The 13,161-nt window shown below is 34.3% G+C and overlaps 1 protein-coding gene across 1 annotated transcript; it reads left to right on the plus strand.

The window, feature by feature from the left end:
* Nucleotides 1-10,252: 10,252 nt before the first annotated feature.
* On the plus strand, nt 10,253-11,635 carry LOC115756920. Its single transcript, XM_048279274.1, has 2 exons — nt 10,253-10,682; nt 10,977-11,635. Exons 1-2 carry the CDS (start codon nt 10,281-10,283, stop codon nt 11,616-11,618), a joined length of 1,044 nt encoding a protein of 347 aa, XP_048135231.1. The 5' UTR covers nt 10,253-10,280; the 3' UTR covers nt 11,619-11,635.
* Nucleotides 11,636-13,161: the final 1,526 nt, after the last annotated feature.

Here is a 13,161-nt window from a genome sequence, read left to right on the forward strand (position 1 = left end):
AAGCACTAATGATGTTGTATTACAACAAAGTCTCTTTTTTGCTTCATGAACAGTCTGTCCCTTTTTGGAGACCTTTTTCCTTTTTGGAAAAGCTGTCCTCGTAGGGTCTTCAGTTCAACAAATCGAGCAACTTTTCAGCCATCGCATTTCGTTTCGTTGGAACAAATTTCATGAAATAGGAAGGACAAGATGAACTTGTTGGCGAGTTTGAAGTTCCCACCAAAAAAAGAAAAAACCAGCAGGAAGAAATGAAATCAAACTTTGTGGCGCAAATTTACTTTCTTTAAGGAATTATTTACCTTACAATGTTGCTAATAGTTATCGAAAAAAAAATCATCCAAGATATAATAAAGTCTCAAGTGAGAATATTAGATAGAAATTTTAATATTTCTCCAAGAACTCTAAAAAAGAAACAATTAGAAAGAAGGCTGTATCTCTTTGAAAAGAAATGAAAATGGAAGTTCATTCTCTAAACAATGAACAGGACTAAGATATGTATTAGCGATAAGAACACAACTCTTCATGTCCAAAATCGATTAATTCCTACACACCTCTTCATGTCCGAATAAATGTTGATTCGGACACACATATTCATGTTTGAATAACTGTAAATTCGGACACACCTTTTCGGAGATTGTAATAGCCCATAATAACCATTAGACACAATTAAAAATTCAAAATCAAAATTAATAGAAATAACTGCAATTCCTACTTGAATAGTTGCTCTGTTTCGCAAGGCCATTACATTTAACTTATTATTTTAATTTCGAAAAGGGAAATATAAAAAAATGTTCAAAATTAATAGAAATAATTGCAATTCCTACGTGAACAGTTGCTCTATTTTGCAAGGCCATTACAGTGGACTTATTATTTTAATTTTGTAATAGAAAATATAAAAAAATAAAAATTAATAGAAATAATTGCAATTCCTACGTGAACAGTTGCACTGTTTCGTAAGACCAGTGCAGTTAACTTATAATGTTAATTTTGAAAATATAAAATATAAAAAATGTTCATTGGTGCCAATTCTAAACTGTGACCACGCAAACGTGCTAGGTGTGATTGATAACCGTGCACCCGCATGGAGTATAGTGGAGTGTAGCTCATTTGCCCATTTTTTTCATTTGAAAGACTGTAATGGCCTTTCAACAATTTCGCACTTTCCATCTTTCCTATGTGGGACAAGAAAAATGCACTATTTTATTTATTTTTACAAACAAACATCAACACTTTGGAGGCAATGACTAATGTGTTCATAAAAATTCGAAAACAACTGAACGAACCAAACTGATGAAATTTGGTTTGTCAGTTTACTGATCTAATTTTTGGTTTGGGATATTATTATTATTATTAATATTAATATTATTATTATTATTATTATTGGTTAGGTGTTGCTTTGCAACTTCGAAGAACGATCTAATCGAACCATGCTGATAAGTTAAGTGAATAATTTAAATTTCCTTTTTAAAAATAAAAATTCGTAGTTTAATTTAACCAAGTAAGTTCTTCTTAATTTGACCGAGAACTGGCTATGATTTTGTTGTTCTTCCTTTAGAGGTGAATATTAGCGTGATTATACTCCTCTCATTCGAAGAAGTTAGGGTTTTAAGAAAGGTAAAATTCCCCACAAAAAAAAAAAATAAAAACCCCAAAAAAAAAAAAAAAAAAAAAAAAAAAAAAAAAAAAAAAAAAAAAAAAAAAGATGCATGTTAATAAACAGACATTAGCCAAATAATTGTCGATTTGGCTATATAAGTACAAAACCTAGATGAACTCTTAATCTCTTGCGCTGGCGTTTGTAATCTTAGTCTTAAGAATAGTAAGGGCGCCTAATGAACAAAACATACTTCTTTTATTGGGGAAAATTGCCCAAACAATCTTAACTTAGTATGAATGTCAATTCAGTCCTAAACTTTTTTAATTTTACCAACTATGTCTGAAATCTTCGTGTGAAATTCCATTGAAGCCGCTCCTGCCAATTTCCTACGTGGCATATAGTTGCGTCAGCGATTTTTGAGAAAATTGGCCGGAATGACTATATTGTAACTTTGTGCAAAGGCTTAGGAAAAAATTGAGCAGTTTTAAACTGAATTGACATCCCTATAATTGGTTTAGGATTGACTAGACAATGACCTCTTCTATAGCGTTTAAGGAAAAATTGTTGCTCATTTTATTTTTTATTTTTCTGGGTTATATTAGAGAAAAACATTAATCCGAATAATCTTATTAACCTTTTTCGGTTTTGTTTTAGCTAAGTACGAGAAAGAAGAGATACGAATCGAATCCAAGATCTCTCTTTGAACTTTGATATGGTTTGATCATCATGGAGTCAAAAATCCCTTTTCCCTAATCACCTAATTAATGAAGAAAATCGACAGTAATGATTCCAATTTTCGGATGGTGGGCTCAAAACTTTACTTTTGTGTGCTAGACGTATCCAATGTCTAGATAGATGTAAATTGTCTTGGAAGCACACGTTTGCTCTTCGAATTAAATTATTTTTTAATTTAACTTTAGCTAGTTGAAAAGTGCCTCGATTGAAATGTTGGGTACAAAAAGAAGATGATTCTGCATTGAAGAAATCAACCAATCTTCGATGCCCAGAGTCCCATCATTCGTACATAGGAATTTGATGATCGCTCTCTTTCTCACTCTCATCATGAGAGAATACCAGAGTGTTCATTTTGCCTTTTTTCAACTTCTAAGCATATGCGCTTCACAATTTACTAGGTTGCAGTGTCATAATTCCAACCTGAAAATTACCCTCATCAATCCTTGACCTATAATATAGGTATCACTTCGTTCCAAATTTTTCAAAAGTTAATAATTTAATTCTATATTTTTGTGCAAAATTTCAATGTAGTCATTTCGATAAATTTTAGTCGAAAATTACTAACGTGATGGTTCTATCATCACTGGCCGTCCTACGTGGGCACACCATTACGTCAATGATTCCCAACATAAATTAATCGAAATGACTATATTGGGATTTCGAGCAAAAAAAATAAGGACTATTAAATTGATATCCATACAATAAGTTTAGGCTGATTGTATAATTTTTTATATTTTAGCACAAATAATTAATAACAATTTCTTTTGATAAGACGTGTAGTTTTTGGGATGTAAAATCGAAAGAATTGTAGCTCGAATTACTACAGTAGCTAGAATTGGAGTCAACCCTTGTAAGCGTGTTCATGTATATGTTAGAAAAGAAACCAAAGAGAATTATTTCACTAGAAGAAACCCTCAAACTTAGTTGCGGGATTCGATTAGATCTTATTCCTTTGATGTAAATTATGCTTTTTCAAAGCATGTCGGATAAGATGAAATTAACCGATAAACGAAAAATTATAAGTTTAAGTACATTGCCACCCTATAAATTCAAAAGGATATATAGTATATTCGATTTGGTTGCAACCAACCAAATGTTTTCTGAAAGAGTTACCAATTCCTTCATAGATGACTCTCAAATTGAGATATAATCAACCCCAAAAGAAGTTTCACCGTGTTGATAAACACTCGTTTATTCTCCAAAAATCATACCATCAAGGTGATAAAGAAATAATTCCTTAATTCGGTGATAAACTTGGTTTATCAACAAATTAAAGAATCTAACAAGTTAAGATTCGTTATCGTTTTTTAAAGACAGATGAAGGGTACTCATTTTTTTTAAAAGGATCTTCTATTAAGTGATGTTGTGTATATCACAAATGACATGTTTAGATTAATTAATTTTATTAACTGGTCACATAATTTACTAGATGAAATTTAGTAATATTTTTTATACACATCAAAACACATTTCTCTATTCGAAATGTCCTCAACCCAAGAAGCATAAAGTGGAATGATTTCACTGTCGTACCAATTCAATCACTCACTAAAGGAATGGTCGCAAGAGATTCCCAAATTATCATTCCCTCCACTCCCTGGGAAACACCCATTATTGCACCCAACGATTTAACCCCCTTTCAACATAGAAACATGTGAATAAATCTCTTTTCTTTCAAAACTAACACACTTCATATACTCTCTCTCTCTCTCTCTCTCTCTCTCTCTCTCTCTCTCTCTCTCTCTCTCTCTCAATTACAAATAACCCACTAGATATATACTAAAATTATTATAATAAATTACATTGCATGATTTAAACATATATCTATCATCGCGATCACCGAAATAGCTTGGTTCTTTGAACACTTGTTCAGATCGCGCTAGATAACTTAATGTTGTAATCTTAACTTACCATTTATATCGCGTAATTTTATCGGTTCGACGATACATATCGATTCAAATGCATGAATAATATAATATTGTAATCTTGATATGTTATTTATGCATAATCCTATCGGTTCACAATGCACATTAGATTCACAATATATTCGTACACATGATTTTCCTTACAAATACATATATACATTGTTGAAGTTTGTTTATAAAAAGTTGTTTTTTCTAATCCCACATATAATGGAAAGAAGAGTACAAGTCTCTTTATTAGTTAAAAAATTAGTATAGTCTTTCAAAATAAAGAAATGGGCAACTGAGCTAGACCTCACTATATCTACGTGCGGGTGTGTGATTTTGACGCACTTTGCGCACCACGGACGAAAATAAGCCTTAATCAACAATATTTTTTTATTTCAAAAGTAATTATTTTATAATTATATTTCATTATTTCTTATTGTGACTGTTCGGACACGAACATTTGTGTCCAAATGGCAATTATTAAACACAAATAGTTGTGTTAGAATTACGGTCATCACACACTAACGGTCATTTCAAATTGCAATTTTTGGACACGAATAGGTACATTCGTATATGGACAGTTTGGACACCAAGAGGTTGTTCTATTAGCATTTATAATGGACAGTTCTGTTCATTTTCGGAAGTTACTTTTCATTTTTTTTTATTTTTCTTCAAAACAGAAATAGCCATCTTTTCATTGTTTCGCAGAGACTTTCGGGAGCTTTATTGGAATTGCTATATAGTATTCTCAACTTGACTTTGATGGGAATTTTCTAGAAACTTATAGCAAATTCGTGGGACAAATAAATCTTAAAAGAGAGTGATTACACTCCTCAAAGTCCGACTACATTATTATTCCATTTCTTCCAATAATTTTTAGATAATTTTTAAGATCAATTTCATGCAACAATGGAGTTGAAAACCATCAAGTGATGAATCAGAATATGGTCAAGATGGATCGATTCTACAACAACAACTTCGCTCGTTGGAAGGACAAAGTTATGTTTCTGCTTACGGCTTTGAAGATATCATATTTCTTGGACCCGAATTTGGCGCCTATTGAAGATCTTGTTCTTACCACTGAATAAGAAAAACCAAATGCCGAAGAAATTGAGAGGGTGAACAAAGCAAAGAAGAAACGTGAAGAAGGCGAACTACTCTATTGCGGGCACATTCTGAACACATTGTCCGATCGGCTGTATGACTTATTCATGGAAATGAAACCTGCTAAAGAAATCTGGAATGCACTCGAATTCAAGTACAGAGTAAAGGAACAAGCTACTAACAAATATCTAATTGCTAAGTACTTCGATTTCAAATTCATGAATAATAAACCCCATCTGGAGCAAGTCCACGAACTACAAGTTCAAGTGAACAAAATTGGTGCTCTCTAAATCGACATACCAAAAGCATTTCAAGTTGGAGCAACTATTGTTAAATTGCCTTCAAGTTGGAAGGACAATGGGAAAAGGTTTATGCATGAGACAAAGGACAAAACTTTGGTTCAACTCCAGAAATGTCTTCGCGTTGAGGAAGAGTCGCGTTTACGTGAAAATTCTGGATTATATGGGACTAAAGTGAATGTCCTGACAGGTAATGAATTTCAGTCTAAGAATCACCCGACCTTGAAAAGCAAGAGAGAGTAGAATTTTAATAAGGCACAAAAGAAAAAGAAAGGAGGTTGTTTCTTTTGCGGCAAATTGGGGCATTTTGCAAGGGACTGTAGGCACCGCAAGAACAACACTTCTAAGGAGAAGAATACATTAACGCCAATTGTGAAGGCAGATACCAATGATGTTGAAGAACACTATGTGGCCATGGTTACACATAAGTTTTCAAACTTGAAATCAATGGTACTTCTGTCCAATCGGGTTGTTGGTTATATTCAGGAGCAACAGTCCACATGTGCAAGGCTAAGTCCGTGATCAAGAACTTCCAAGAGGTTGTTGACGTTAACTTTCGAGAGGTCCAAATGGCAAACATCAGTATTGCAAAAATCAAAGGCCAAGGCTCCGTGGAGTTAGAATTCAGTTAGGGAAAGAAAATTACCCTTCTAAATGTTTTGTATGTACCCGAGCTTAGGAAGAATTTAATTTCTATTGATCCGTTATGTAAAAAGGGGTTTCGGGTACTGTTTGAATCCGGCAAGGTTATTGAATGGAATATTTGTGGGAAAGGGTTATATGCCAATGACGACATGTATCAACTACGTATCAATAATAAGATTGAATCTTCTATTTATGCTATTAACTATTCATTTTTATGGCATAGTAGATTAGCGCATTTAGACTTTCACTATTTAAAGAATTTGAAAAAAATTAGGCTTGATCAATTTTAATAACGAATTAAATAAATGTGAAATTTGTGCTAAGTCTAAATTAACGAAGAGGCCTTTTCCGAGCACAAAAAAGGAACTTGAATTTATTAGATTTGGTGCATAGCGATATATGCGTATTCAATGGAATGTTAACTCGTGGTGATAAAATGTATTTTATTACCTTTGTGACTGATTATAGTAGGTATTTGTATGTTTATCTCCTAAGATCGAAAGATGAACCGTTTACCACGTTTAAGAAATATAAAGCTGAAGTAGAAAATCAATTGAAAAGGAAAATTAAAGTTCTATGTTCAGATAGAGGTGGTGAATATTTCTTAAATGAATTTTCATCATTTTGTGAAGAAAATAATATTATTCATCAAACTTAAATACCATACACTCCACAACAGAATGGTTTGGCTAAAAGGAAAAATAGATCTCTTGGAGAAATGGTTAATTATATGCTTTCTAATTCGAGGTTACCAATTAATTTATGGGGTGAAGCATTACTTCCTGCATGTTGTATTCATGATAGAATACCATCCGAGAAGAATAACGTAAGTCAATATGAATTGTAGAAAGGTAGAAAGACAAACTTATCATATCTTAAAACGTGGGGTGTTTAGCTTATTGTAAAGCACTGGATCCTAAGAGAACAAGTTTGGTCCTAGAACTATTAAAAGTGTTTTTCTTGGATACACTGAAAATAGTGAAGCTTATAGGTTTCTTGATTTAGAGTCAAATGTCATTGTGGAATCAAGAAATGTTGAATTCTTTTAGAACAAGTGTTCTACGGACTTTGAAATTATTGAAAACAATAATTCAAGACCTATAGAAATACAAGTAGATTCTCATGAGAAGGAAACAAATGATTTGAAAAATATGACTGCACCAAGAAAAAGCACTAGAGCCAGAAAATTGAAAGATCTAGGTCCTAACTTTGTTACTCATGTTCTCCTTGTTGAAGGAGATAGAGATAATAACGTGGTAAATAAATATCCCTTATTATTATTAAATTAGAAGACAATCCTAAAAGCTTTAATGAAGCAATGTCTTCTAGAAATGCTTCTTTTTGGAAAAAAATTTATAAATGACGAAATGGATTCAATTATGTCTAATAATACTTGAGTATTAACTGATTTATCAAAAGGATCGACTCCTATTGGGTGTAAATGGGTTTTCAGAAGAAAGTATAATTATAATATTACTATGCAAGCTTTTAAGGCTAGGTTAGTCGCCAAAGAATTTAGGAAAAATGAAGGAATAGATTATTTTGACATGTATGCTCATGTAGCACGTATAACATATATTCAAATTCTATTTGTCTTAGCATCCATTTATGGTCTTTACGTTCATCAAATTGATATAAAAACTGCTTTCTTAAATAGAGATTTAATTGAGGAAATTCACATGGAACAACTATAGCGTTTTGTACTTCATGGGAATGAAAAGAAAGTGTGTAAATTGATTAAATCTCTTTATGGACTTAAGCAAGCTCCGAAGCAGTGGCATGAGAATTTGATTCAGTCATACGATTCAATAGTGTCAAACATAATAGTGCTGATAAGTATATTTACTTTAAGTTCACTAAAAACTATGAGGTCTTGATTTGCTTATATGTTGATGATATGCTTATTTTTAGAACCAATAAGACTGGAATCAATGAGACTAAAAAGTATCTAACTTTGAATTTTAAAATAAAAAAATTTGAATGAAGTAAATACTAAATTGGGTATCTAAGTTAAAAAGCATAGTGTGAGTAACTCTTTGAACCAAGAAGATTATATTGAAAAAATGTTAAATAAATTCCAGCATATTGGTTACAAAGTGTCGAATACTCAATTTGATCTCAATGTGAAGTTAAATTATAATTCTAGTGGGGCAACAGCACAACTTGAATATGTGAGTGCTATAGGGTCTTTAATGTATGCGATGCATTATACTAGACCTGATATTATATTTTCTGTGTGTAAGTTGAGTAGATACACTAGTAATTCAAGTATAGAACATTGGAATATTGTTACTAGATTTTTTGGCTATCCTAAGAGAACAAAAAATTTAAGATTGTTCTATAATAATTATTCGGCTATACTAGAAGAATATACCGATGCTAGTTTGATTACAAGCATTGGAGATAAACATTCCACCTCTTGATGGATTTTCACATTAGGAGGATGTGTTGTATCTTGGGTGAGCAAAAAGCAAACTTGCATATCTCACTCAACGATGGAATCAAAATTTGCTGCTTTAGCAGCAGCTAGGAAAGAGGTCGAGTGGAATAGGAATTTGTTGTTGGACATCAAATTGTGACCCAGTCATGTGCCCTCCTATTTCTATCCATTGTCATAGTCAGGCTACTTTGGCAAGAGCTTATAGTAGCACTCATAATGGCAAGGCTAGGCATATTAGCTTAAGGCATGAGTATGTAAGATAATTGATTAAAGATGGCATTATAACAATTGCCTATATGAGGTCAAGCAAGAATTTGGCTGACCCTTTCATAAAGGCACTGCCAAAAGAGTTAATAATAATTAGCTCAAAAGAAATGGGCTGAAACCATTTAATTAAAATCACCAGTAATGATAACCCGATCAAATACTAGCACATCACTAGTTATATGGTTTAATGGCTAAGAATAAGTTATTGAACGTGATTGTATAATACTAATATTAGCCCTAACATGAGAAATCAATATTGTCTGTTACATTTTAGAGGCTGAATTATATTCTTAATGAAGTCTATTACATTGATGTATTGTGTTTATTAGTAACAGAAATACATGATAGATACTTCACATATATGAGCTCGAAAGTGGTGTTACTTCTTACGAAAGTTATGGTTGCTTTTATAGAGAGCTCATGAAAAGGAACAAGCACAAGACTATAACAGTGCTAAGTTTATTATAAACTTCTCATTCAAACAAGAGGTTATTATATGTGTTATATGTCCGGTATTATTATAAAAAAAATAACAAGTTTAAAGCCAGCAGTTACTTGTGACTTTTGTTAGAACTTTGAGATACTTGCACTAAATGAAAGTTTAACTCGAAAGAGACATTCGTATATGTATACCGATCTTATGGAATTTTGGTTGTATCTTATTTAAAAAAAATAGAAAATATTTGTTTTGCAAACAAAGTGGGGGATTGTTGAAGTTTGTTTATAAAACAAACAAAAAAGTTATTTTTTCTAATTCTACATAGGATGGAAATAAGAGTACAAGTTTCTTTATTAGTTAGAATGTTACTATAGTCTTTCAAAACAAAGAAATGGGCAATTGAGCTAGATCTCACTATACCCGTGTGCGGGTGCGCAATTATTAGATGCACTTCGTATATGGGCAATTCGGACACTAAGAGATATGTTCTATTAGCATTATGTAATGGACAGTTCTGTTCATTTTTGGTAGTTACTTTTCATTTTTTCTTTTTCCTTCAAAAGAGATATAGCCATCTTTCCATTGTTTCGCAAAGAGTTTCAGGAGATTTACTGAAATTGCTATCCAATATTCTCACCGTGACTTTGTTATATCTTGAAAGGAATTTTCCAGAAACCTATAGCAACTTCATGGGGCAAATTAATCCTAAAAGAGAGTAATTACATGCCTCAAAGTCCGACTACATTGTTACTCAATTTCTTCCGATATTTTTCCAACATCCATCTCCATCAACTTTTTTAATATCATTTCACCATCGTTCTATCTCTCTACAACCTCAAGCTCAAGGATGAATCCACACTCACTATCATCATCATGGAAGAGGACCACCCCTTCATCGGTCAGTGGCTTCTACAACTTCCTCACACAAGCACTCGACGACTTGGATTCTTCTTTCTTATCCTCATCGTCGTCCTCATCGTCATCGACCTACGGCAACAACTTCATGTCAGTCCAGCATCTGCAGCAAGTCCTCCGCTCGCTCCAGTCGGTCCACTCCCAGTTGACCTCTCTCGTCCACGAGCTCCGCCTCCCCGTGGGCGAGAAGTGGCTCAACGAGTACATGGACGAGAGTGACAGGATCTGGGAAGCTTGTAGCGTTATCAAGTTCGGCCTCTCTCGAATGGAGAGGTACTGCGCGACGGCTTTGAATGCCCTCGGCTTAAATGATCATCACTTGGATCATTTGCAGGTAACTTCTCTCTATATATATTATAAGCTTGTTGAAGGAAATCGACCATCTTTCTCTTTTTTCATTATTCGCAAGGTGTTCTTCGAAATTTTGTATTTTTCATGAGCTTAAGATAATTTGTGCCACACCATAACAGCCCTATTAATCTTCTATTTTCTTTTTCTAATGTTCGTTCTTTTTTTTATGTCGAGGGTATTTAGATATATTCTAGAGATATTTATGGTATTTCTTCTGATTGTACATATCACTCTGAATTATATATATAACATTTTATTTGTTCTGAATATTTCAAAGGTACTTCGGGCTATCGATGAATGCAGAAGAGAGGTGTTGGTGTTGGAGGTGGAGAACAGGCACTTAATGGAAGCAAGAGTTCAACCACTCTCGCTGTGCTTCAATGAGAACATCCCGTTGGAGTCCAACTTCAATGGCTTCAGTGGCTTCAGGGGTGCCCTCTATGCCATGAGGAATGTGAGCTCATTGCTCTTGACGATCCTCCTCTCCGGCCTCGTCTACACTTGGCCGGACTCGGTCTTCCACCACGGCGGGTACGAGGACCACGCCGTGTTCGGGTCGAATTTCATGATCTCTTCGTCGAGGATCCAGCAGAGGATGGCCAGCGAGATCGACCGGATGAGCTGGGGGTCACCGCCGGCGCCGCCGATCCTCCTCTACGAGCTCAGGAGGGCGAGGCACAGCATGGAGGAACTCAGGGGGCAGTTGGAGAGGGGGGGTGAAGAGGCTGAGCATCATCATCATCATCATCGTCATCATCAAGTGGGGCAGGAACATGTGCAAGACAGGGTTGAGAATTTGAAGGGATTGATTGGGTGTTTGAGAAGTGGGGTGGAGAGTGTGATGGTACAACTTGATGATTTGTTTGATGAAATAGTTGAGGCAAGGAAGAATCTTTTGGACTTGTGTAGCCGTAGATAGAGAGTGAAGAGAGAGAGATTGCTTTCAAAATTTCAAACATGTGAGGCAATCAATTGATTGATATAGAGGAAAAGGTGCAGGAGGATCATTAGATTCCCCACCCAAAAAAAAAAAAATAAATGAAAAAGATGAAAGAGGGTAGGATGAAAGTTTGTCAAATTAGTTTGGTTCCATCTTTTTTCCTTTTCTGGAGGATTTTTTGTTGTTGTTATTCTCATTCCTGAAAATGTTAAAGACAGCTCTAGTAGTCTCACATTTGCCTTGTAAATGATGCAGGTGAATCAAATTTGGTTGTTTTGAATTCCTATTTGTTGCATGCTAAGTGTTTATTTAAGTTTGATCACATGCAAACTATGATTGCCAAGTGTGACGCCCGTAGAGAAGATTTTCAATAATTATAACTGACTTATTTATGTATGATCAACGATGTCGCTACTCAATTTTCATGAGAACATGACTAGGATTTCTAATCTCAAGAGCATAATTCAACATAAGTGTAAATCACGAAAATGAAATTATTATCTGATACTATCTCTCTCTTCTTTCTCCTTTAATTTGGCTTCTCTTTTTGGTTGTTATTGTGTAGGTTTCCTTTGCCTTTCTGATTTCAATGCACTTCCTGTCGAAACAGGTATTGGTTTTGTTCTTTTGTTCTTTTTTCTTTTATGTTGTTTTCTTCTGTTCTTTGGCTGAGGGTCGGCAAGGGACGCTCGTCGGCCTCGATTGATCTGTACGTCACAGCCTCACCTAGAGTAGGCAAGAGTGGTGGCGCCCTCGCACTAGTGGCTGGCGAGGGTTGGCTGGTGGCTCTTGTAAGCTCAGAGCCAAAGAAAAAAAAGAGTAAAGCACATAAAAGAAAAAATTATTAAAAATATCCACTTCTACGCTGAGTTATAGGATAGCCCGTTTCCACATTAACGATTTTTTGCCAAAATTGGCCTAATAGATTCAATTAATACCAATGCAAAAGGATTTGGGACTAACGGTGTCCCCGTGAAAGGTTTATGATTGAATTGGTATCCAATGCAATAATTTTAAGACTATTTTGGTACTTTTCCCCGACAGTGTCCCTAAAGCATTTGCTAGTATCTAATAAAGGAAACTATGCAATTTGCAATATATTGTCTTCCTTGGCTTATATGTAATAAGTGCATTTTTGGCACTTGTTAGTAAGATCCCGTACGTTCAATAGATCAAGCTAATCACATTTTAAAGTTCCATGGGACATATACTTGGCTTATTAAAGAACAAGTTGTCATGCAGTTTTATTTATTCTCTAAGCCTCTCGAGTAAAAATGTCTGGATTCTTCGGAAACAATCACAATCATAAATTCCAAGATAACGAAGTTCTTGAGCCCACAAGAGTTTGAATGGCTAACCTTAAAAATCTTACAAATGCAACTAGAATCCACAGTACTTGAAGCTACTAGAGAAACTTTTGCTCTCTCCATACACAAGGGCAGCATATTCAATGTGGGAAAATCTCTGCAAGTTCTTGGCTTTGAAGAGAAGCAAGGTGACTATTCCAAGTAAAGAAACAAAG

This window comes from Rhodamnia argentea, chromosome 5 (genome assembly GCF_020921035.1).
Source record: "Rhodamnia argentea isolate NSW1041297 chromosome 5, ASM2092103v1, whole genome shotgun sequence".
In the NCBI taxonomy this organism is placed as follows: Eukaryota; Viridiplantae; Streptophyta; class Magnoliopsida; order Myrtales; family Myrtaceae; genus Rhodamnia; species Rhodamnia argentea.